Source organism: Macaca fascicularis, chromosome 4, assembly GCF_037993035.2.
Source record: "Macaca fascicularis isolate 582-1 chromosome 4, T2T-MFA8v1.1".
Classification (NCBI taxonomy): Eukaryota; Metazoa; Chordata; class Mammalia; order Primates; family Cercopithecidae; genus Macaca; species Macaca fascicularis.
Genome location: NC_088378.1, coordinates 14260589 through 14286944, shown reverse-complemented (window position 1 = coordinate 14286944; position 26356 = coordinate 14260589). Strand labels below are relative to the sequence as shown.

General features: G+C 38.6%; 2 protein-coding genes across 5 annotated transcripts in view; one reads left to right on the top strand and one right to left on the bottom strand.

Annotated features, from left to right (window-relative positions):
* Positions 1-23766, top strand: part of METTL24 (methyltransferase like 24) — a 123572-nt gene extending 99806 nt beyond the window's left edge. For 2 of the 4 annotated variants that reach the window (XM_065543215.2, XM_045391663.3), the window contains one exon: positions 9826-12969. In XM_065543215.2, the coding sequence (XP_065399287.1) occupies positions 9826-10140 (315 nt within the window). In that variant the 3' untranslated portion in view covers positions 10141-12969. Of the gene's footprint in view, positions 1-9825; positions 12970-23568 lie in introns of those variants that run through there. The other 2 variants (XM_045391664.3, XM_074036882.1) reach the window with 2 other exon arrangements.
* Positions 23767-23960: 194 nt separating this feature from the next.
* CDC40 (cell division cycle 40) overlaps positions 23961-26356 on the bottom strand; it is a 50008-nt gene continuing 47612 nt past the window's right edge. The window contains exon 15 of the mRNA XM_005551576.4: positions 23961-26263. Within this exon, the coding sequence (XP_005551633.1) occupies positions 26086-26263 (178 nt within the window). The 3' untranslated portion in view covers positions 23961-26085. The remainder of the gene's footprint in view (positions 26264-26356) is intronic.

Here is a 26356-nt window from a genome sequence, read left to right as displayed (position 1 = left end):
TTCCTAGTGATAGCAGAAATCTTGTACTATTATATTTCTGCCCGTTGACAGTGATAATTGAAACTAATTTAGTGTGTTTAAAGTCTAAGACTCTCAAAGAGACTTTTAATCCTCTTGTTCACATTCACAATAGATTAATTTGTTCTATTTTTCTGCAACAACAAGACCCTCTTTCTAATGCATTTAGCTTCTAGTTTTGCAGGTACAGATATGTCTTCCTTTAAGTAAACTTGATATATAAAAGCCTAGATATATTTTATCATTAAATAACAACTTTTCACCATTAAACGAAAAAGCAAGAAGTTGTATTGATGTAATTATTTTAAAATTGTGATTGAATATTGGCCCAAAATGTAATGAATATGGAGAATGAATGTTGATTTGTTGGGGTGGTAGGGAATTGATGATAATCCAATTATTTATTTATTTATTTTTATGTATTTATTTTATTTCTTTTTGAGATAGTCTTGCTCTGCTACCCAGGCTGGAGTGTGGTGGCATGATCTCGGCTCCCTGCAGCCTCCGCCTTCTAGGTTCAAGTGATTTTCCTGCCTCAGCCTCCCAAGTAGCTGGGATTGCAGGTGCATGCCACCAGGCCTGGATAATTTTTGTGTTTTTAGTAGAGACAGGATTTTGCCATGTTGCCCAGGCTGGTCTCGAACTCCTGGCCTCAAATGATCCACCCACCTCAGCCTCCCAAAGTGCTGGGATTATAGGTGTGAGCCATCATGCCTGGCTGATAATTCAATTTAAAAAATATTCATAAATAACTAGATGATGTGGCTAAATAAATAACTGAACTCATTTACAACACTTCTTTTCAGAATTCTGTTTTACAAAATGAGAAATTTCATAAAAGGCATCAGTAAGTGCCTTAGAGTATATGATTGTGGCCCCAAAGCATGGAGGCAAGCAGCTGAATTTGCAGGTCTGTTAGAGCCTGAGTGTAAAGCCCCTCGTTCTGGTTAGGGGATTGATAAACTGCATGGTTCATATTGACATTTTATTGGTGTTACTTGTGTAGCTTTGGCTCTTAGGGGGCTCAGTTGTTTTTATAATCGATAGTAATTGCCAGTTTTAAACTCTAATATGCATTTTCCAGGTAGGAAAAAACGTATATCCTTTTAAATATTTAATATAAAACAATAAGTTGAAGCATTTTTTATCAAAATATTTAAAATGAAACATTATGTAAAGACAGTTTAACATGTATTTAGTTAAAACGGATTTGTTCTCTCTTCCTTTAAATAGCATGCAGGTTTTTGTCTACTCGAGGGAATTGTTCAGACATGGAGGCGGAGGTGGGTTTAGGAATGCCCTCGCGTGTCATGTGGCTTCAGGATGAGAAAAGCAGCTGGGTGCTGACTGGGCTGGTGGCAGCAGAGGAGGCTTTTATGGTTTGTCTGCACTGGGCTCCCAGCTTAGCACAACCTGCCTTGTCCTCAGTGCCTCAAGAGCCAGGGACAGGAAGGTGTTAGGACAATTAAAAATTGTAAACCATAACCATTTTTTGAACCTGCTATCCTGCTTTCGGGGATTTATGCTAAGAAAATAACAGAACACACACACAAACTTGGTTGCCCAGTTTGTTGATCACATCAGTTTGTAACATCATCCATTTGGGAAAATATCTAAATGGCCACCAGAAAGATGACTGATTAAATAAATTAGATAATTACAAAAGCTGTTAAGAATAAGTTATTGACAGAGGCTTTCATATTTTTTTTAAGCAAGAGAGCTCTTTTCCCAAATGAAAATTTGTGAGGGATTCCAAATATGTCAAGGAGATCAAAGGGGAGCTGCTCTTGAATTGAGATCTGGAGCTTCACCCACTTGCCATCTTCCTCATCCCTCCTGGGGACCCGCAGTCACCTCCTTCAGATTCTGAAAGCTCTGAGGGCCTCTGTTTGAGAGAAAATTTTAGAGGAAAATTTATTGACATGGAAATATATTCATGGTCTGTTATGTTAAAAAGCAAATTTCAAAACATAGGATAATTTCAATTTTGTAGAAAATATGTGTTCCAGTTATGCTCATAAGTGTTAGAATTTGTTGTGTGTGTGTGTGTGTGTGTGTGTGTGTGTGTGTGTGTGTTTACAGCAAAGAAAAATGTTTGGGAGTTCAGAAGTAAACTGTTTTAAAATTCTAGATTATCGGTATTTTACTTCTTTTTTCTTTTTGCTTATCTATGATTTTAATTTTTAAATAATGACCATGTATGCTTTTATAAGAAAATATTTTTTGGTTAAATGCATATTAATTTCTAGAATGCACAGCTTTGGAGTATATAGTACTTGACACAATACAAGTAACTTTCACCTTTTTTAAGAAAGATTTTCATAAACAGCACTTAGTCTCTGTTCTAGTTATATATTGCTTCATAATGAATTCGCCCCCAAGCTTAGCTTTTTAACCCAACAACTGATCCTTTGATGCTCTCTCGTAGTTTATGTGGGGCAGAGTTTTGGGAAGGGCTTTGCTGGGCGCTTCTGGCTCAGGGTCTCTCATGCAGTTGAAGCCAGATGAAGGCTTGGAGCAGCTGGGGGTTGGCCAGGCATCTCTCTCTCTCTTTCTATTGACTCAGGACCTCTTTATGGGTCTCTCTGCAAAGGCTAGTTTGGATTTTCTCATAGCAGTACAGCCTCAGGGCAGTCAGACACCTTTCCTGATGGCCAAAGTTTTCAAGAATGAATATACCCTTGAGCAAGGTAGAAGCTGCATTACCCTTTACCACCTAGGCTTGAACGCCACTTAGAATCACTTCTACCAGACTGTGTTAGTCAGTCAGTCATTCATAGCTCATCACAATTCTGGAGGATGGGCTACATAATTGGTGGGGCCCAGTGCAAAATAAAAACGAGGGGTCTTTTGTTCAAAACTAGTTAAGAACTTCAAGACAGTGACAGCAGAGTGTTAAATCAAGAACTAAACCTTTCTAGGCTTGGGGCCCTGTGTGACTACATAGGTTGATCCCATGTCTCAGTGGTGGGGGTGTCAAGGCCAAGTGTAGAAAAGCATATTAGATGGGAGATAATGGTGTTACATCTTCGGAAAATAATATCTACTACATTCTCTGTGACTCATCTCCAATTAATTTGGTGGCTCACACTTTTACTATCTAAAACCACAGTTAGCCATTAACTGTAGAGGAGACACTACAGGCTGCCATAATAGTAAAAAGGATGTATTCTAAAAACCCTTATGGAGATGATGGTTGCCTCTAAATAGCAAAAATACCTGGTTTAGATTTGTTATGGGTTGAAGAAATTCATAGATTAAAGCCCTAACTCCCAGTGTGACTGTATTTAGAGATAGGGGCTTTAAGGAGGTGATTAAGGTTAAATGAGGTCATAAGGGTGGGACTCTAATCCAACAGGACTAGTGTCCTTGTAAGAAAAGGTGGAGATACCAGGAGTGTGTGCAGAAAGGCCATGAGAGGACACAGGGACAAGGCAGCCATCTGTAAGCCAAGTGGGGAGGACTCAGGAGAAACCAAACCCGCTGACACCTTGATCTTGGGTTTCCAGCCTCCAAAGCTGGATAAAATAAATTTCTGTTGTTTAAACCACCCGATCTGCTCTGGTTTAAATGTTTTTATCTCCTCCAAAATTCATGTTGAAACTGAATCCCAATGCAGCAGTTTTTTGTTTTGTTTTGTTTTTTAAGGCGGAGTTTTGCTCCGTCTCCCAGGCTGGGGTATAGTGGCACCCTCTCGGCTCACTGCAACCTCTGCCTCCCGGGTCCAAGCAATTCTTCTGGCTTAGCCTCCTGAGTAGCTGGGATTACAGGAGCGCAGCACCACACCGGCTAATTTTTGTATTTTCAGTAGAGACGGGATTTCCCCATGTTGACTAGGCTGGTCTCGGACTCCTGGCCTCAAATAATCTGGCTGCCTTGGCCTCCCAAAATGCTGGGATTACAGGCATGAGCCACTGCTCAGCTGTATGCAGCAGTATTAAGAGGTGTGGCCTTAGCCGGGCACGGTGGCTCACGCCTGTAATCCCAGCACTTTGGGAGGCCGAGGAGGGCGGATCACAAGGTCAGGAGATCGAGACCACGGTGAAACCCCGTCTCTACTAAAAAATACAAAAAATTAGCCGGGCGCTGTGGCGGGTGCCTGTAGTCCCAGCTACTCGGGAGGCTGAGGCAGGAGAATGGCGTGAACCCGGGAGGCGGAGCTTGCAGTGAGCCAAGATCGCGCCACTGCACTCCAGCCTGGGCGACAGAGCGAGACTCCCTCTCAACAACAACAACAAAAAAAAGAGGTGTGGCCTTTAGGATGTGTTTGAGTCAGGAGGGCTCTAGCCACGTGAATGGGATTAGGTGCCCTTATAAAAGGGCTTGATGGAGGGAATTTGCCTCTTTACTCCCCTTCCATCCTTTCTGCCATGTGAGGATACATAGGTGATGCCATCTCTGAAGAACAGGTTCTCACCATACACCAAACCTGCCAACCTTGAACTTGGACTTCCCAGCTTCAGAAGTGTATGATATAAAGTTTTGTTCTTTATAAATTACTTAGTCTAAGGTATTTTGTTAGAGTGGTACAAACATACTAAGACACAGACCTAGCAGACTAATACAATATCTAAGACTTACAAATATTTACTTTAGTTGTCCTATTTATTATTTTCTTTATTAGTCATCTTAATCCATTGAATATCCCAGGTTCTCTGTCAACTGTCAAGTAAAACCAAATCTAATAACAGATGCCAGTTTTATTAATATTCCATCTTTAAAAGCATTCTGATGAATAAAGGCTTTATTATTCATTTTTTCTGGAGTATTATTTGTGTCCAGTAAAGGTTCCTGTCCACTGTACTACTGTAGTTGATTTATGGATTTATATAAAGTAATGTTGCTTTTAATAACTAGGGTCAATTGTCTGCAAATTTAGCCATGAATAACTTCTCTTCCCCTTTCTGTGTATGCCACTCCTCCCTTCAAGGGCTGGAATCTATTTCACCTCCCCTTGAATGCAGGCTGGGCTTGCAATTTGCCTTGACCAATGGAATGCAGTGGAAGTGATGTTTGTGACTCCCAGAGCTAGGCTTTACTTAAAAGGTGTTGCAGCTTCCATTTCTACCCTCTTGCAGGCCAGCAAACATGTCATAGAATCTGCGTGTTTTGCTTGAGAGCCCCCTTAAAGGGGAAAAGGCTCAGATTAGAAACTGTAGATGTGAGGATATTGAGTAGTCTGAATGAGTTCCCATACAGGGAATAGCAGAGGGCCAAAGACAAACTGCCCCTACTAGGCCTGATTGTGTGGCTGAGAAGGAACCAAGGAATGAAGTAGAGGAGTTTCATGATGGTGGTTTCAACTGACTTTGGAAACTTGTTGACCTGCCCTGGGTTTGGCACTTGGCGAGGTCAGAGCTGTCAGTGTTGGCTGATATAAGGACTTATCCATTAGAATGATAACCATAATTGTGTTAGATGGTTGCTGGCCCTTGGATCTCCGGAGTAGGGCACTTTTTTCTAACCATTGGCCCTGGGAATTGGCTCCTAAACACATTGCAGAAGCCCTATTGCAAAAGCTACCCTGAACACTGTGAAGCGTTGAATTTTATCTCCCCCAAATTAATATGTTGAAATTCTAAACCTTAGTACCTCGGAATATGACCTTATTTGGAAATAGTGTCATTCCAGATGTAATTAGTTAAAATGAGGTCATACTGCAGGAGGATGGTCCCTATTGCAATCTGACTGATGTCCTTATAGAAAGAGGAAATTTGGACAGACGGAGAGAATACCATGTGAAGATGAAGGCAGAGATCAGGTGATGCAGGAGCCGAGGAATGCTGAAGATTGCTAGCAAGCCACGGGAAGCCAGGCAAGCGGCATGGGCACATTCTCTCTCATGGCTCTCAGAGGGACACTTGATCTTGGAATTCCAGTCTTCACAACTGTGAGACAATACACTTCTGTTATTTAAACCTCCCAATCCATGGTCTTTTGTTACGGCAGACCTTGGAAATGGATACAAGCACCCATGCCTCTTCCTCTCCTTTCCTCGAATCTCTGCAGTTCTGGGTGGATGATCACAGGGATAAACTTGTGCCTATGATGAGGAAGCTGCCAGGTGCCATCAGGTTTAATCTAATTAAAAATGAAAATTCTCATTTCTTCAAAAGATTTGTGAAAGTCAATTGATTGGATATTGCAGGTACAAGGAAAAGGAGATAATTTTTGATAGGAGGACCCCTTTAATACACTGGAAATAATACCAAATACGTTGTTTCATCTACTTTCTTTGAGACCTTTCTACCCAAGAATGTCACTTATTCCAGAGTTTTCTGGGTGTTAACCTTAAGTTGTTTTTCTCCACAAACCTGATTTATCCTAACTGTATTAGTATTGGCGCTTGATTATTCCCATCTAATCATTTGTATGATTTTTAGTGGCGTAATTGTTGAAAGCTGATATTAGAATCTTCAAAGTGGCATATCCTATTCAGCAGTGTTTAGTGCTTTATAATAACAATAATATTGGATGCATTATGCAGTAATAATGGAAATCACATTTGCAAAATCATTGCAGTAATGGGACGTTTTAAAATGCGAGAAATAGAAAATGCACTCTGGAAGAGCAGAGCATGTTTTATTCACAGCCTTTTGGCTGCCTGTACTCTCAGGTCAGAAGGCAGAGAAGAGCTTATGTGCTCCCCAGGGGGCACCACCCTGGGCTGCATGATTTAGGCGGCTTTTCAGTCACTGGAATCAGAAGAGGGTGGGAGCATTGTTGTGTTTGAAAATACTTTTTGCTCTTTAGAATAGATTAGCATTTTATAAATGAAAATTGGATTTTCAAAGAAAGGCTCTGCTATGATTTAGCCTAATGATTTGGTTCCCTTTGATTTGCTCATAACTTCTGATTGATAGTTTATTTTTAAGATGTTTGGAATAAATATACAAAATATATTCCTCATACATCACTAATAGAGTTTTTAGGTCAATTTAAAGCTGATGAACTTTACTCTGTCCCTTTAATACTTCGATGTATTCCTCACATTCAACATATGCAAACTCACAGAAAACCATGGTGAACATGACTCTGTAAGGAACCTAAAACATTCTTGGCTATGTGAATTGATAGAACAAATGCTGGTTTTAGGTTCTGGATATTTTCTGTACCAATTAGACAATTTTATGAAGTTTTGATTAAATATTTCCTTTGGCAGCTTAATTCCCCTTATTCCAGGATTATTCCGTTTAAAATTTGCCAAGATTAAACAAAGCCATGGACATGCCAGGGCAGCAGAGTTGGGAAAAATGAGTGAAATAATTTATTTATGAATAGTGTTTTTATTTATTTATTTTTATTTTTTATTTTTGTTTTTGTAGAGATGAGGTCTCACTATGTTGTCCACGGTTGTCTTGAACTCCTGGGCTCAAGTGATCCACCTGCTGGGATTACAGGCATGAGCCACTGCACCCAGCTAAATTTCACTGTGTCTGATTCACAACAATTATTTTAGCCTGTTGTGTATTCACATGCAACCTGTCTTTGCTCAGTTCCTCTCATGAAGAAAGGTTTTGTTTTGTTTTAACTTTTTCTCTTTGAGTTTGGAACTATTGAACGGACAAGCTGGTTTACAGACACCCAGTCTTTCCTAAGGCACTCAGTATTCTTGGGGTATTACCATCACTTTTTCCTTGGTGGACCGGGAGGTACAATCCAAGGCAAGAATGTGAAACCGTGTCTCACAGAGTCTCAGGCATCAGGACAAAGCCCATTTTCTTGTAGCTGTTATATGTAAATTCTGTGTACCTTCTCTTCCATTCAACTCTGAAATCACCCAAGGAATGTGTGTTAGGCTGCTGTTGTGTTGCTATAAAGAAATATCTGAAGCTGGTTAATTTATAAAGCAAAGAGGCTTACTTGGCTTATGGTTCTGCAGGCTGTACAGGAAGCATGGTGCTGGTACCAGCTCCTGGTGAGGCCTCAGGGAGCTTACAATCATGGTGGGAGGTGAGGAGGCTCCAGCCTGTCAGATGGCAAGAGAGGGAACAAGAGAGAGGGGGGCAGAGGTGCCACACTCTTTCTAAACAGCCAGATCTTACGGGAACTCAGAGCTAGAACTCACTCAGTATCTCGAGGACAGCACCAAACCATTCTTGAGGGATCCACCCCTATGACCCAAACACCTCCCACCACACCCCACTTCTACCATTGGGAATCATATTTCAAGATGATATTTGGACAGGACAAACATCCAAACTATGTCAGAATGTTTCTGTGGCACAAGGAGCCTCACATTTGAGCCTCATATGAGAAACTTATCAAACAGACATACAATGAGAAGGGAAATAATGGGTAGCATACATCTTGGTGTTTATCTGTTTTTCTAAACAAGCAAAGTTATTTTCACTTTCATGGGGCAGGATATTCATGACTTCAGTCAGCAGCTTCCTGAAGGGCTGCTTAAGGTTCTGCTGTCCCCTCGTGGGGCTACAGCCTTTGCAATGATTTCCTCCAGCCTCATTATTCCAGTTTATGTCTGAATGCTGTCAGCTTTCCTCCATGTGGTAAAATTATGCCCCTTGAAAAGTGCTCTGCAAATGTAAACTGGCAATATTGATAATAATACTTTATTCACTGACCTATATTCGCTCTCTAGATAGCACCTTATTTTCCAGACTCCAAACCTCTTTGGGACTCTGAGTTACCCATTTTTCCTCTTGGGTGTATTGGAAGAGGCAATGTTATGTAGGGGTTACGAACACAGGCTCTGTAGACAGACTCTGTTCAGAGTTCACCACTGCCTCTCTAGCCATGTGACTGGGGATGGGTTCCTCACTGAGTCTGGTTTCCTAAACTTTAGGGATACTCACAGAATCACCCTTACAGTGTTGTTGAGACGATTAAATGGATATTGCAAGGGGAAACCCTTAGCATGGTGTCAGGTACATATAATTACTTGGTAAAGATGAACTTTCACTGTGTTTAGGGTTCTGGTGTTCTAACGGATTTTTTGCATGGGCAGTGAAGAGGAGCGGATTCTCATGACTTGATTAATTGCAAAATATTGATCTTCCAATCCTCTTCTTCCTTTATTCTGTCTCACTTGAATGTGAACTTGTGTTCATTAAATAAGCAGAGGATGGTGTTGCTGCTTTTTTTTTTTTTTTTTTTTTTTTTTTAGAATGCTATACTGGTATGTACATTGTAAAGAAATCATAGAATAATAATTTTTTTTATAGTCCAATATTCAGATACTCAATAACTTTTTCCTTGGTGTCCAGTCTTGATGAAGTTGGAGTTGGGGGAATGAGGCTTGCAAGATAGTCCCTGCAGGCAGTGGCCCTCTGTCACTTCCTTTCTGTAGACACCTTCTGTCAGGACTTGGCTGAGTTTCCTGGGGTGGCAGATAGTTTGTGGGGTGCACAGAGGTCTGTGATACACTCGCTCTACCTTCTCCTTCTCAGATATCCATTCCCACTGGGCAAAAAGCAAGACAGTCTGTTGTGATTTTTGCCTGGCATTTCATCATTTGTGTATTAACATATGTTAACATAACAGGCTCACGCCTGTAGTCCCAGCTACTCAGGAGGTGGAGGCAGGAGGATTTCTTGAACCCAGGAGTTTTATACCAGCCTAGGCAACATATTGAGACCCCCATCTCTTAAAAACAAGAACAAAAAACCAAAACATTTAGTATGGAATGGAGTTAGAAATTCATGTCATAAATGGCCACTTGAAAACCACCCTCAGCTCTAAAATTTTAAAAATTCTGCTTCCTTCAGAGATAGTTATAATGTGAAACTCCCGATATCAAGATGGCTTTACTAAATCTGCTGATCTCATTTCATTGCTTTGTTATAGATTGACGTTCTCAAGGCAGATCTGGAAAGTGCAGAATGGAAAGTTTTGGAAAATCTTATTCTGGAAGATGTTCTTGAGCGGATTGGACAGCTCATCTTTGAGATCCATCTCCACTGGCCTGGGTTTGAGGTCAGTGGCAGTGACAGCAGCGTCGTGAGGTTCTGGTACAGCCTTCTCAAAGAGTTAGAACAAAAGGATTTCAGGCTTTTTCACAGTTATAAAGATTTATCTAAACCTCAGCTATTCTTGAAGAAAGACATTTTCAATGCAAGTAGCTGTTACACTCTGAGTTGGGTGAATACAAGATGGAAATAGGATGCAGGATGTCCTCAAGAGCACAAGAAAATATTTGAAGAATGGAGCATGTCCGCGATTCTAATCATGAGTTTACTCATCCAGTCTCCCGCTAGCCTGTGCCCTGCTTGAGGCAGGGAGTGTGTTATTGCCTTTGCAGTGCATGCAGCCTGGTGCTTGGCATGTGATAGGGGCACAGTTAATACTTGTTAAAGGGAGGAACACAGTCACCCCTATTTGCCCAGACGCTTCCTTCACCGTAATCTGGAAGATTATCCCCCATTCATCTCAGTTTTCCCTAAAATTCTCTGTGTATCTGTAATCTATGAATTCACCAACATTGAAATGAAATTATATACATTTCCTTTTTTACTAGGTTGGTGAGATTTTTAAGTTCTTCGCCTACTGTTTAAAATAGGGTTTTAAATTTGAATTTGACTCTGCTTTTTCAAGATTTTTCTTATTTACCTTGTCAGTGATATTCTTTACAACATTGTTGATTTCAGTCATTCCTTCTCAGCCTTTGCTGAGGCCGTGCTGTGGCTTTATAAGCAGCAATACTTCTGATTTCTGGGAATTTGGATGCACCAAATTCTGTCACTGAGTTAAAGAGACTAGACTATCAAGAGTTTCAACTCGAAGGTGGAAGTTCCAGTTCGAGACCAAGTCTGAAGGCAGGAGACCCATGTCCCAGCTTGAAGACAGCCAGACAGAATGAATTCTTCCTTACTCTGCCTTAGGTTCTATTTAGGCCTTCAAGTGGTCGAATGAGGTCCACTCACACTGAGGTGAAGAATCTGCTTTATTCAGTCTACTGATTTAAATATTAATCTCATCTAGAAATATCCTCATAGATATACCTAGAATAATGTTTAACTAAAGATCTGGACGCCCTTTAGTCAAGATGACACATAAAATTAACCATTGTAGGTAGGTAGGTAGATGGATAGATAGATAGTTAGATATATAGATAGGTTTTCCTACTGGCATGTTTCACCATTTTCTTGACTCACATATTCTTGTTTCCATCTGGCTCCTTCAGTCTGTGCTCTCCTCGCTGAAGTAAGTCCTTTAATGCTTACTTTATTATGAGTCCATGAGTGATATGGTTTGGCTATGTCCCCAACCAAATCTCATCTTGAATTGTAGTGCCCATAATCCCCACATGTTGTGGGAAGGACCTGGTGAGAGGTAGTAGAATCATGGGGGTGGTTTCCCCCATGCTATTCTCGTGATACTAAGTTCTCATGAGATCTGATGGTTTTATAAGGGGCATCCCTCTTCACTTGGCTCTCATTCTTCTCCTTCCTGCTGCCATGTGAAGAAGAATGTGTTTGCTTCCCCTTCCACCATGACTGTTTCCTGAGGCCTCCCCAGCCATGCTAAACTGTGAGTCAATTAAATTTCTTTCCTTTATAAATTACCCAGTCTCAGGTATCTCTTCATAGCAGTGTGAGAATGGACTAATACAGTGGGTATTACACTTTTTAGATTTGACATATTTGAAAAAGCACTTGCTTTTCATACCTGAATAAAGTTTATTTGTGCACAGGAAAAAAAAAGAGCTTCAACTCAAGATGTTTTTTATACTCAACCTTAATTCCCCTTCACTTCCTATTAAACTAAGCACAGAGCAGGATCTGGGTATCTTTGCTCTTGCCTCTTCTGCCTTCAAACATGATTTTTCCACCCACAGACTTGCCTATGCTGTCAAATCTTTTTTTAAAAATATGTTATGTCTAATAATGTTAAGTGCATTTTTCTTTACTCGCAGTTGGCATCACTTACACGACTGTGGCCTGAGGACCATCGTCTCATTTTCCTAGGATAGTTAGACAGTTTTTCAATAGTACCAATCCTTTCTACATTAAAAATTAAATGGAAAGTTTAGGTTATCAGTGGTTCAAATGCTCTCTCTCATTACTATTTACAGGATTAAACACGTGCATAATTTTCCAAAATCCTATTTCAAATAAATAGCATAAAAAACAAATTATTACTTTATTGTCAATTAAATATATTTTTTGGCATTTTTTTTTCCTGAGTATAAAACTGTATGTATATTGTTCAAGAATTGGGGGGAGGGAGTAGAATACTGATTATTACTAGACTTTACCCCTTTTCCCAATTTTGTACCTCCTTCTACCCTCAGACATTCCCCAGGTTGGCTCTTTGTTTCTTGAAGTGGTTTGAAAATGCCATTCCTCAAGTGAGAAATCAAACCATATTAGACTAGGATGAACTCACTAGCTTGAGTTGAAAGAGAACAGGACTTTCTGAGTTAGTTGTGATAATTAAAAAATACATATACACATGAGCTTTTTATTTTAAAACTCATAGTCCACTAATAAAAGTTGTTGAGCCGAGAGGACCAGCTTGAGTAAGCGTGATCTGAAAAGGCAGTTTAGTCGTTTCAATGTACAGAGGTATTTCAGATGTGCGGAAGGGTCCATGCTCACTCTAAATTGGTTTATACTGTTAGTTTATATGGTGTCATCTCCAAAGCAAAGCTTTAGGCCAGTTCTGTTTGGATTATATAACAGATTTATTTTCATAAAACTTTTATATACTGAAATATATAAACATTTTTATACATTAAAATGTGGAAAGTGTATTCATCTTAAATGTCCAGTCTGATCAGCTTTTAGATATGTAACACACCCATATTAAGATTTTTAATTCGTGGAACTGGAGATTTAGGGCATTACTGAAAGCCCCTTTGTCTACGGCAAGTTAACTATTTACTTCAGGTTGGTGGTGTCGAGCATTGACTTCATCATGCTATATGTATCTGAAGCAAGAATGAATGTACTGTTAAAAAAGAATAAATCATGAACATACCCAGCCACATTCACTGACCAGGCAGCCTGTTTAATAGTTATTCATACTTATTTTATGCTTATTTCTAAAATGGTCCCTTTCATTCCCTTCATGGATAGTTTGAAATTTGTGATGAGTACTCTGATGGTTGTTAAGGTGTCCCTGCCTCTAGAGTTTATTATGTTTATCATGGTGGCCAGGGTTTCTTAACCTCAGCACTATTGCCATTTGGGCTGGATAATTCTTTACTGGGGGAAGGGCTGTTCTGTGCATTGTAGGATATGTCCCCAAGGGGGCAAGATCACCCACTGTGGAGAACTACCGGTGCAGGCCATGAGAAGGAGACCAGGCTACTGTAGCACTGTTTGCTTGTGAACACGCAAACACAAGATCCTCTTATGAGGAACAGGCAAAACCATAATCATCACCACCACAACCACCATAAGAGCAACACAAACAACACACAACAAACAAACAAAATCAAGTTACTCTTTACTGAGAGCTTACTGCCCGCCAGACCATGTGCATAGCTTATTCCTGATTCTCCCAACAAGGAAGTTTATTTTTTTCCAATATTATGGGTAAAGAAATTCTGAGAGAGGCTGGGTGCAGTGGTTCACGCCTGTAATCCCAGCACTTTGGGAGGCCAAGGCGGGCGGATCACGAGGTCAGGAGATCGAGACCATCCTGGCTAACACGTTGAAACCCCGTCTCTACTAAAAATACAAAAAATGAGTGGGCGTGGTGGCGTGTGCCTGTTGTCCCAGCTACTCGGGAGGCTGAGGCAGGAGAATTGCTTAAACCTGGGAGGTGGAGGTTGCAGTGAGTCAAGATCACGCCACTGCACTCCAGCCTGGGGGACACAGAGAGACTCCATGTTAAAAAAAAAAAAAAAAAAAAAAAAGAAGAAGAAGAAAGAAACTCTGAGAGGTTAAATGGCTTACTCAGATTACTCAGGTTGTAGATGGAGGAACAGTCATTTACATTTGGGTCTGTCAGATCCCCAAAAGCCCGTGTTTGGTCCCATCCACAATGCAGTTTCCAAAGCCTGTACCAAACATAAGATGCTGTGTCCAAAGGACACATTTTTGCCTCCCTGTTAGTAAAAGCGGAGTGGGGGGAAACTACAAATAAAAAAGGCCTGCAAGTTTGAGTCAGAATTATTTTGTAGCATGCAGGGTTGCTGAACTTAAATAATCTACTTGATTAAAGTGGGCCTGCCAAATGGAAGCTTACTGAAGAAATATGGAGACCCAACAACTTCTCTGTCAATATATTTAGGTTGCCAGAAAAGCTCTTGCAGGCCTGGAAATGACTCTTCTTCTGGCTTGTCCCAGTACTTGTCACTTTCCTCCTGGGTTTTAGAAATGGCAGTCACTTGGAGTTGCTTAAGCAAAGTAATTCTCCTTTGCTTAAAACCAGTCTTTGACTTGCAGATAAATGAGCTAAGATGTGAATATCTGTGACATGCATCTCCTAAATTTTTACTAGAGCAGTGTTCATAAAGGATTCTGAAAATACCCATTTGATAATGCTCTTATCAAATAAGTAACAATGCTCTTTTGTAGGTGTAAGCCATATGAGGATGAAAGAAATTCACAATTTGCCTTTTAGCATAAACTGTGTCATAATTTGTTAAAGAAAAACGATTTTCCCCTTTTCTTACAGTGCTTATATTTGATGCAGTTAAAATAGAAAAGGTTATCATATAAATATTTGTAACTATTTGACATGTTCAAATGAAGAACCAGGGAGAAGTGAACACATTTCTGCTAGAATTAACCAAAAGTCCGAATTTACCTCAGGATAGGGCATAAACAAACTCATGGGTTAACAGTGTTTAGTACAAATCAGTTATTCATGTAAGCATTTCTGCTTTAGTTATAAGATCTTTTAGTAAGTATAAGAATTGCATTTTTTAGCATTAAATGTTTAGATTTTGCAAAGCTTGGATTAGTCCCTGGAAGCCAGGCTTATCATATTTTGCAAGTGTAAAAATGATGACCTCATTTAAATAGATCGTTATACTTAACAATACAACAGTACCTCCAAGCTCAATTAGTGTAATGTTCTTTTCTGATGGAGATAAATTTATGTTTGATTCTTAAGCAGTAACATAATTCTTTCTGTACTAGCCAATTGCTGATACTTTGTGGATTCAATAATACATTTAACCTTATGCTAAAATGTCTTACTTTTTCCTACATTGAAAGAGGTGCCTGAACTTATCAGATAAAATCATAACCCAAAGATTCAATATATTCTTAGAACTGCTTACATTTAGAGATTGTTCTTTAAATGACTAGATTATTTCTTAAGAAATATAAATCAAGCATTCTTAATGTTGTCACGCTTTATAACTATGTGGAGGCTGGGTGCAGTGCCATGTGCCTGTACTTCCAGCTAAGTGGGAGGATCACTGGAGTCCAGGAGTTTGAGACCAGTGTGGGCACCATAGTGAGACTCTATCTCAAAACAAACAAAAAAACCAAACAAACAAAAAAGAGAACTATGTGGAAAAAATGGTTCCCAACACATTAAAATTTAATGCTTTCTTAAAACCAGCAACTTCTTATTTTTCTCAGATAGACTATTTTAACTTTTTGTTAGTGATTAGTTTTGTACAATGTGGCTATCTTAAATAATAAGGGATTTAAATTTGGGGGATTGAATTTGACTAAACTATTCAAGACTAGGGAATTTTAATAGAGAAACCAAGTGTGCCCAGGACTGATATCTAATCAGTGTGTACCAGTAGAGAAGAGCTATGTGCAACCTGGTGATTATAGTTAATAGCAATGTATCGTATACTGGAAAATTGCTTAGAGAGTAGATTTAAAATATTCTCACCACAAAAAATAAGTATTTGAGGTATTGGATGTGTTAGTTGATTTAGTATTCCACAATGTATACATATAACAAAATATCACGTTGTGTGCCACAAATATATACAGTTTATTTGTCCACTAAAACAAAATATGTCCCTTGGAATACATTGGACATATTTATACTTTTTAAAAAAGAGATACAGTGGTTCCCTAATGGTCCCTCTCCACGGGAGACCCTCTCCCAGGATGCCCAGGCCTCTCCCCATGACTGGGCAATTAAAGGCTAACTCACAGCACAAAAGGCAGCTTCCAGGATCCCGACCCAGCGCTGTGGCTTGCTTCTGTTCTAATTGGCCTATCTTTTGCCTTACTTGTCATTGGATATTTTGAATATCACTCCTGGGTGAATCTATATAATAAACAAAGGTCCAAGTGTGTTCTATAACATAATGAGAAACTGCAACTGTGTGTAAATAAAAATTATCTGTATAAGAAAATACTATTTCTCAAGGTTTGATGTCAGATTAAACATCATTTTCTCAGGGACCCCTCTTATTTAAAGCTCCCAGCTATGTGTCCCCACAATGTCCTCTATTCTTCCTCTCTTAACACTGTCTGTACTTTCTCTGCTTGTATAATGTCTGGTTTTCCCAGCAGACTGTACACTCCATGAGGGTAAGGGCCATGTCTACAACCCCAGTGGCTAGGTAAAAAGGGTTCAATACATTTTCGTTGAATATAAATTTAAAAAGCGATTTCCATATAATTTTTCTAAAAAATTATTTCATCATTTGTTATTGAAGTTTTTTCTGGCATTAAAAATATCTTTGGAATTTAGATGGACCACTGTCTCTCATTTTGTTATTTAAATTTGGACACAATTTGTTCTCTTCTCGACATGGCTTTTCATTGCACTGCATGTGGTAGTCCCTATTCCTGATTAACGGACGCCAACCTGGAAATCTTGGCCTTGGGGAACTGAGAACCATATAATAATTGAATTGAATGAATACAATAATAATTGAAGGCTCAATTATTATTAGAAGATATCTGAGTCCTAGGATATTAAACCTCAATCTTTCTCATTGTCCTTTCTTGGAAGCAACTCCCAGCAGTCTTTTTGAGAGTCAGTATATGGACCCACAATTCATAATAATATGGAAATATTTTTCAGTTAATGAGAGAAGGAAGGTAGGATGATGCGAGGCTATTTCTACCAAAGATAGGGGCATTTTTACAAAAATGATTCAAGCCATAGTTTTTATAGGACATGGAGTATAAAGTGCATAATAAAGACAATAGTTGAAAGAGTAAAATCAAGGTGAGAAAAGATATTGTAGAGACTGAAACATGAGCCAGAGATTTCCTTGTGGGCAAAGAGAAAGTGATGGGGGCACAACTCTAACGGAAGGAGCCGTGAGATGTCTTCAGTTACAGGTGTTGTTTTACTAAAGGATGAAATAAACGCTATGTAAATAGTTGTTTCTTTTAAATTACCTAGCTCAGAGACAGCAAGCCTAGAAACCACAAAGGTTATAACACGAATCCAACAGTTTTAAAAATATACAATTAAGTGGCATTATATAGAGGCAGGACAGTAGGATGAAATAAGAGACTCTTGATACTGCTGCTGACTAGCTGTGCTGTATCAAGCAAGTCTTCACCTTTCTTGAACTATTTTCTTAGGTTAGAATATTTAATTTCTAAAGTTTCTTCTAGCTTGAAAATTTCATTATTTTGACAACTGTGATTACATGAGGCTTAGACAATGGTAAGATAATTTCTTAATTTGTATGCTGCTATGGTCTGAATATTTTGTGACCCTCCAAAACTCATATGTTGAAATATTCCTAATGTGTTGGTATTATGAGGTGGGGCCTTTAGAAAGTAACTAGGTGATGAGGGCAGAACCCTTGTCAATGGGATTAGTGCATTTATGAAAGGCCTGAGGAAAGTTTTTCCCCCCTTTTACAATGTGAGGACACAGTGAAAAGGCACCATCTTTGAAGAAGAGAACTAGCCCTCATCAGACATCGAATCTGCTGGCACCTTGTTCTTGGACTTCTCAGCCACCAGAACTGTGAACAATACATTTCTGTTGTTTCTAAATTACCTAGTCTGAGGTATCTTGTTATAGCAGCCTGAACGGATTAAGACAAGTGCTGTAAAGGGAAGTCTTCTGATAAATTCAGAAGAAGCCAAATGATGTGCTTATGCAGAAAAAGCCCAGATGAAAGGTGAATCCATTATGATGGTTCTCTGGTCATCGCGATGAAGTACCCTTAGGAAAGTACCTTTTTGTATCACACACTGAAACTCACATGGTTCTAAAAATCAGAATGTAGTATGTTTTTTAGACTGCACTAGATTACATCCCTGTTTTTAGACATTTCCAATAACATGGCGACATCTAAAGATACAAAATACAATTATACATAGATCCCCAGAGATCCTTCCATATATACATGTATGTGTATATATGTGTTTGTATACATGTGAGTACATATGTGTGTATATAATATATAAGTATGTGTGTGTATGTGTGTGTGTGTATGACTGAATGTCTAAGAAGAACACATTTTACAGATACAAAAGCCCAGAGGGAGGGAGCCTAGAGCCACACAGGTAGACAAGAACCTACATTGTAGTAGCCCTTGGAGTTTAGTGTAACCAGTAATGGATAGAGGCTAGAGCACCAGATAAGACCTGGTACTGGGGAGAAAGGATTGGGGCTAAGGACACCTATAGCAAAGAGGACCCTTAGAGGACTACAACCTCAGTGAAAAATGGACTTAAAAATTCTACATCCACCAGCACAAGGACGCTTATCTCTGCTTATAGCTCTGAGTACAAAGAAAAGTATTTATGAGAAAGTGAAACCTCAGGCCTGTGCAAGGAGTTGAATAGTTGAATTTATCCTAATCACATGATGAGGAAAACCATAAGCTGAGAAATTAAGATAAAAAACTGGTTCTACCCAAAACTATAAAAACCCTGTAAGAAAACCTAGGAAATACCACTCAGGACATAGGCGCGGGCAAAGATTTCATGACGAAGATGCCAAAAGCAATTGCAATGAAAGCAAAAATTGACAAATGGGATCCAATTAAACTAAAGAGCTCTGCACAGCAAAAGAAACTATCGTCAGAGTGAATAGACAACCTACAGAAAGGGAGAAATTTTTGCAATCTATGCATCTGGAAAAGGTCTAACATCCAGCATCTATAAGGAACTTAAACAAATTTACAAGAAAAAAACATTAAAAAGTGGGCAAAGGACACGAACAGATATTTCTCAAAAGAAGACATACATGCGGCCAACAAACATGAAAAAAAGCTCAACATCACCGATCATTAGAGAAATGCAAATCAAGACCACAATGAGATACTATCTCACGCCAGTCAGAGTGGTTATTATTAATAAGTCAAAAAACAACAGATGCTGGCAAGGCTGTGGAGAAAAAGCAACGGTTTTACACTGTTGGTGAGAGTGTAAATCAGTTCAATCACTGTGGAAGACAAGTGTGGCAATTCCTCAAAGACCTAGAGGCAGAAATATCATTCAACCTAGCAATCCCCTTACTGGGTACACACCCAAATATACATAAATCATTCTATTGTAAAGACACATGCACATGTATGTTCACTGCAGCACTATTCACAATAGCAAAGTCATGGAATCAAGCTAAATGCCCATCAGTGAGAGACTGGATAAAGACAGTGTGGTACAAGAACAGAAAACCAAACACCGCATGTTCTCACTCATAGGTGGGAACTGAACAATGAGATCACTTGGACTCGGGAAGGGGAACATCACACACAGGGGCCTATCATGGGGAGGGGGGAGGGGGGAGGGATTGCATTGGGAGTTATACCTGATGTAAATGACGAGTTGATGGGTGCTGACGAGTTGATGGCTGCAGCACACCAACATGGCACAAGTATACATATGTAACAAACCTGCACATTATGCACATGTACCCTAGAACTCAAAGTATAATAATAAAAAAAAAAATTAAAAAAAATAAAAATAAAAATATATTTCCACTTAAAAAAAAAAAAGAAAAAAGAAAATGTGGTACATATACACCATGGAATACTATGCAGCCATAAAAAGAACGAGATCATGTCTTTTGCGGGAACATGGATGAAGCCGAAGGCCATCATCCATAGCAAACTAACACAGGAACAGAAAACTAAATACCTCATGTTCTCACTTGTAAGTGAGAGCTAAATGATGAGAACTCATGGACATGAGGGGAACAACAGACACTGAGGCCTACCTGAGGGTGGAGGGTGGGAGGTGGGAGAGGAGCAGAAAATAATAGCTATTGGGTACTGGGCTTTGTACCTGAGTGATGAAATAATCTGTACAACAAACCTCCGTGACATAAATTTACCTATATAACAAACCTGTACATGTACCCCTGAACCTAAAATAAAAGTTTAAAAAAGTGAAAAAAAAAAAAAAAAAAGTGTGGTATATATACACCCTGAAATACTATGCAGCCATAAAAAGGAATGAGATCATGTCCTTTGCAGGGACATGGATGGAGTTGGAGGCCATTATCCTTAGCAAACTAACACAGGAACAGAAAACCAAACGCCGTATGTTCTCGCTTCTAAGTGGGAGCTAAATGATGAGAACATAAGGACACATAGGTGAATAACACACACTGGGGCCTGTTGGAAGGTGGGGGATGGGAGGAGGGAGAGGATCAGGAAGAATAATGGATGCTGGGCTTAATACCTGGGTAACAGTATGATCTTTGCAGCAAACCACCATGGCACACGTTTACCCATGTAACAAACCTGAACATCCGACACATGTACCCTTGAACTTAAAATAAAAGTTGGAAATTAAAACAAATAAACAGGTTCTAGGGGTGATACCTCAGGGGTATACTGCAGAAGCAGATGCAAAACCACTCTGAAAGGACTTTTCACCAATCCAGGCTACAAAGTATTTCCTTAGAAAAATAAGACCCATAATAAAATATTAGAACTGACAAGGAAATAAACTCTACCCTATGAGGTAGAGTTAGCAGACACAACAAACCATGTGATTTTCAGCCCAAGAACTTGAGATAACAGAATAACAATCTTAAAGAAGGTATAATATACATGATTTATCATGATTAAAGGCATAAAGGACTATATAGGAGCCATAAAAAAATACGACACTGTGAAAAAGAACAGGTAAATATAAAAAAGTACAAATACACCTTTCAGAAAAAAACAGCCATGGAAACAAGTTTAATGGAACAACGGCACACTGGACACAGCTAAAGAGACTTTAAAATGAACTGCAAGACAGACCTGAGGAAATTACCCAAAATGTAGCAGAGAAAAATACAAGCATTTGTATTTTTTATATAAGATATTTTATGATCAGATTGAACCTTACAATGTTTTTCAGAAGATGAGGCAGCACACTGAGTATCTGAGCCACTCTTATGTAAAAAGTGGTACTAGAACTGTACTGTGCAATATGGTAGCCTCTAGACACATGTTGCTACTGAGCACTTAAAACTGTGGTTAACTGAGAAACTAAATTTTAAATTACATTTACTTTTAATTCATTTAAATTAAAAATATTATACAGTCACATGCCACATAACCTTTTGCTCGGTGACAGACCACCATGTGATGGTGGTCCCTTTAGATGATAATGGAACTATACAATGGAGTAGGCTATACCACCTAGGTTTGGTACATACATAAGTCTATGATGTTCGGACAACGACATCACCTCATGATACATTTCTTAGAACCTATTCCCGTTGTTAAGCAACATGTGACTGCACTTGGTTTAGTTACTGGAAAACTTTGAAGTATGTTTGAAACAATTTGGGCACGTAAATCTACTTTGTATGAAAGATAAAATACTTTGATGAAAATGTAGTGTCTGAATTGAGATGTGCTGTAAGTGTAAAATATATACCAGATTTAAAAAAAAGTAAAATATTAATTTTTAAAATAATTGAGTACATCTTGAGATAAAATTTTGGATATGTCAAAACATATTATTAAGTCCCTTTTAAATCTGGCTATTAGAAAATTTGAAATCACATATATGACGGACATATACCTATTGGACAGAAGAAGTGTATTAGAACAAATAAAAAATGGAGATCCGAGTTGCTCCCTCAGATCTAAAATGCTGGAGGCTGGACAGTGGGGAATCAAAGAAACTCATCTGAAGACAGCTATTGCAGATATAAGAAGCTGTAGAATCAAGAGTTTCACTTTTACTTACTGTCACTAAAAATAAAGTCACTCTAAGGGCATTGGCTGCAAGTCTGTGACTTCTTTTAAGTTCCAGATAAAATTGCAATTAGGTTGAGAAGGTTGTTTCCACAATTTTTAAAGTGACTATGAATATGGAACATGTATATATAAATATACTATGCACATACATTATACACACATATACATGCACATATACACATGTACAGTGCATATTTTTGACCAGCTAAATTTCTCTTTTACTTTACATGTCCCAAATAGTCTAGTTTCCCAAATGCCCAAGATAAATTCGGGACTCTACCTCAGTGGTTCTCATTTGAGGATCTTGCTAAAAGTGCTGACTTTGATTTGAAGGTCTGAGTTGGGAACAAAAATTCTACATTTAAAAAAAGCTGGCTGGGCGCAGTGGCGCATGCCTGTAATCCCATGAGGGAGGCTGAGGCAGGCAGATCACCTGAGGTCAGGAGTTCGAGACCAGCCTGACCAAGAGATGGAGAAACCCCATCTATACTAAAAATGCAAAATTAGCTGGGCTGTGGTGGCGCATGCCTGTAATCCCAGCTACTTGGGAGGCTAAGGCAGGAGAATCGCTTGAACCTGGGAGGTGGAGGTTGTGGTGAGCTGAGATCGCACCATTGCACTCCAGCCTGGGGAACAAGACTGAAACTCTGTCTCAAAAAAAAAAGCTTTCTAGTGATTAGATATGTATTTGTGTGTCTACATATACATATTAATATATACTTTAAATTTGAATCTTCAGTTAGTTCATTCATTTTACTCAGTGATCAAAGAAACATTTCACAACATGAATTTTGAGCCCAGTGCTGCAATAGACACTTTCCTTCCATTGGATCTTCTCTTCTTCTCAGGCCCTTCGTACTTGCCTTGTTTTCACTGTATTTCATCAATTATTTTACGATACACTAAGAAAGAATTGAATGCTGCCCATTAAACTATGACATTCATTTAACTATAGCCCTATTCAAAAATGTCAAAATGTGAAAAATATGCATCTGTGATGATAAATGGAATCAGTTTCCCCAGGTCTTACTTTGAGACCCACATTTAATACTGCTGATGGATACCGGGGCCTGGATGCCACTTTATACCCCTTCCCATACATGAATTCATGATGTCTCCCCCAAATAATCCCTACTTTCTTCTGAATTCTATATCTCAGTAAGCAACGCAAGCCCTAGGTAATTCAGATGCAGACAGTTCTCAGTCCATACCCTGAGAAACAGTGTTCTTCAAGGAAAGTCTCTATAATTGTTCTCAGTGTTGTGATATTTATGGTTACCATCTAAGGGTTTGCTAGTTCAAAGTCAATGTTTTCTTACAGGTATTTTATAAATATACCAAGGATACCAGCCAGCCCTACAATGTAGCCTCAAGAACTACTTAGAAATGTGGCTGTGTAACACTACTTCCTGTTTTTGAATCTTAAAATTTGCTCCTTGTTTAGGACAAAATATTTCCGGCTTGTGACTCAATATATAATATTCATTCTAGTAAATCTTTCACTAAAGCATCACTTTTATCCTAACTTTTAGGAAGGAAATCTGTCCTGGATATGACAAAAAGGCTGCAAAAAGGAAAAGGAGCCAGATGGTAACCACCTAAGTCCAGTAACCACGTGATCTTGAGACTTTTTATGCTGAAATATAACCCCACTCACTTATGTACTCTAAAATGTTGTGTAATCATGACTTAGTGCCACCACTAAATGAATAAATATGGAATGTGTTACATTTAATGTGCTCTGAGGGTACTGCTGTGTATTTTATTATATAATCATAAACCCATTGATATACCTGAATAAACCACATCCACCTCTAAAGCATCATTTCTCTCCATATGATCCACTTAAAACTGCAAATGGCTTAATCTAGTGTCTCAATACACTTAAGACTTAAAAGGAGACTAAAGATGAACAAGATGAACATTTTGATAGCACTTTCTACAAAAAATGCTTTATTTAAAAATATGATCTTTTTAAAAAGGAGACAACTTTTATATACACTTACTTTAGAAACAGTCAAAAACACAACAAAATAAATCCAGATTTAGAAATGATGATTTATAACATACAATACTGGTGTGCTGAACAAGACAGTTTAAATGTATGATTCTTTTTGTCCCTTCACATTTCAATAATTCACATTTGTTAAAACTAGTGGTTGGGACTAAAGAAAAGGTCATATCTGAATCCTTTCCCCTTCAGAAATCTGTCATCCTTCTGGGCAGTTACAGAAATGGCAGCAGCTAGGCAGTGTTTGTATTTCTTTGGGTGCCTGCCTCTGTGCCAAAAAATATCTCTCTGCTTTTATTAATTTTTCTATGAAATTTATTTTTATGTGGCTATAGGGCCTGGTCATATGTCCCAGGCCTTTTAAAATCTAAATTTCTAAAAATGGACACTCCGTAAGGGCAAGGAGCATACACTGCTATGACCTCACTGGACTCAGAGTTTAATGCTCTTAGGTTATCAGCAAGAGACATGATTTTATCTTCCAGTTAGCACTCCGAAGAGCTATCAACCAATCTTTTTCAGCATGGTAGTGAAATATTTCAAACCACATTCAAACATCTAATATAGACTTATAATAAAACAGGAAAAATGGCTTGCCAAATTAAAGTGCTATGAGCTACTACATTCAAGAGGTTATCTTGATTTTCTTTTATTTTTTGAGATGGAGTCTCACTCTGTCGCCTAGGCTGGAGTGCAGAGGCATGATCTCAGCTCACTGCAACCTCTGCTCCTGGGTTCAAGCAATTCTCCCTGCCTCTCAGCCTTCTGAGTAGCTGGGACTACAGGTGCCCGCCACCAAGCCTGACTAATTTTTGTATTTTTAGTAGAGATGGGGTTTTCCTATGTTGGCCAGGCTGGTCTTGAACTCTTGACCTCAGGTGATTCACCTGCCTCAGCCTCCCAAAGTGCTGGGATTACAGGCGTGTGCCACTGCGCCTGGCCTATCTTGATTTTATAATCTGATGTTTAAAAACTATTTTCCACCATGGTCACCGCTTCTCAAACTGGGGAACTCTAGCCATCTTCCGGGAGTGTCACTTTTTTTTTTTTTTTCAGACATAGACGTTTAAAAAATTTTTTAATCTTAAAAAGTTCTGTTGTATATATTCACAGGTAAAATAGGAATAATTTTAAAGATAAAACACATGGCTTCAAAGAAATTACAAGTTGACATCTTGGACTCTACCCATCGTACTTTATCTCCTCTGAGGAGGATTTCAGTAATTACAGCTGCGAAGCAATGACCTAGGAGATCTTGATTTCTCAAAGTGTAGCTAGGTCTTTACTGACAGTGAATGTAAATAAAATTCAAAGTCTTGGTGCATCCTCCTGAGTTCCATCTTCAGATATAATGTAATTCTCTGATTAAATACATACAGTCCTGTCTATACTGATCAGGAATTAAGTCAACGAAAGAACTCTGGACTGATTTTTATTTTTCATTGTTTATAATTAGAGGAATGATGCAGTTAAAGAAGATTACTGCTTTACAACTAAAAATACACAACATGTGTCATCAAAGGGAGTGGAACTCATGAAGCCAAAAGATTAGAACTTGACCCAGTGAAAATAATGGGGACAGTAACTGGGTGGTTTTTTCCCTCTTCCAAATTTACATTAAATTATATTATCCCTATTCTTTACTGCCCTTTTGGCTGAAGAGGTAAATACATGGTATTTTTCTGAATAATTAATTACATTACCTCCTCTAGAATCCCAAATCCACTAGGGATTCTTTCTTGACTCCAAAAGGATGCTTTCGGTATGTCATCGGTATAAACTCAAACTGCTTGCCAATTGTAACTACTTGTCAAATAGAAAGTCAATAGCCATTTTCTGTATAAATAACATTTATAAAGAACAAAATTAAGTTGCAAATGAAATTACGTCAAATTTACAGTTTCTTTTTTTAAACAATGGGTCAATGTCATCAACATTATCTGTAAATCAAGTTATCATCTGATACATTTAATAATTAAATACATTAAATATGACAATGGATCAAAAATGATCCTAGCTAGTTTAAGGATTAATCTAATTAATCCCACAATTTAATGAGACCATCCCAACCACATGTTATGACCTTAGAAGTTTCATGAGGATGCCACACTGCACCTATACACACTTTATCATGAGCTTTAAATCGACTGTAGAGTTTTGTGGTCTTCCAGTCCCAAATGTTTAATTTTCCATTTCCATCTCCTGAAATCACATAACTATAATGGGAAGAAAAATAAATTCAAATTATTCAAATACCTTAACCTGGTAAGGTGAATGAAGAATAGGGGAAGATACTGTCTTTTCACATT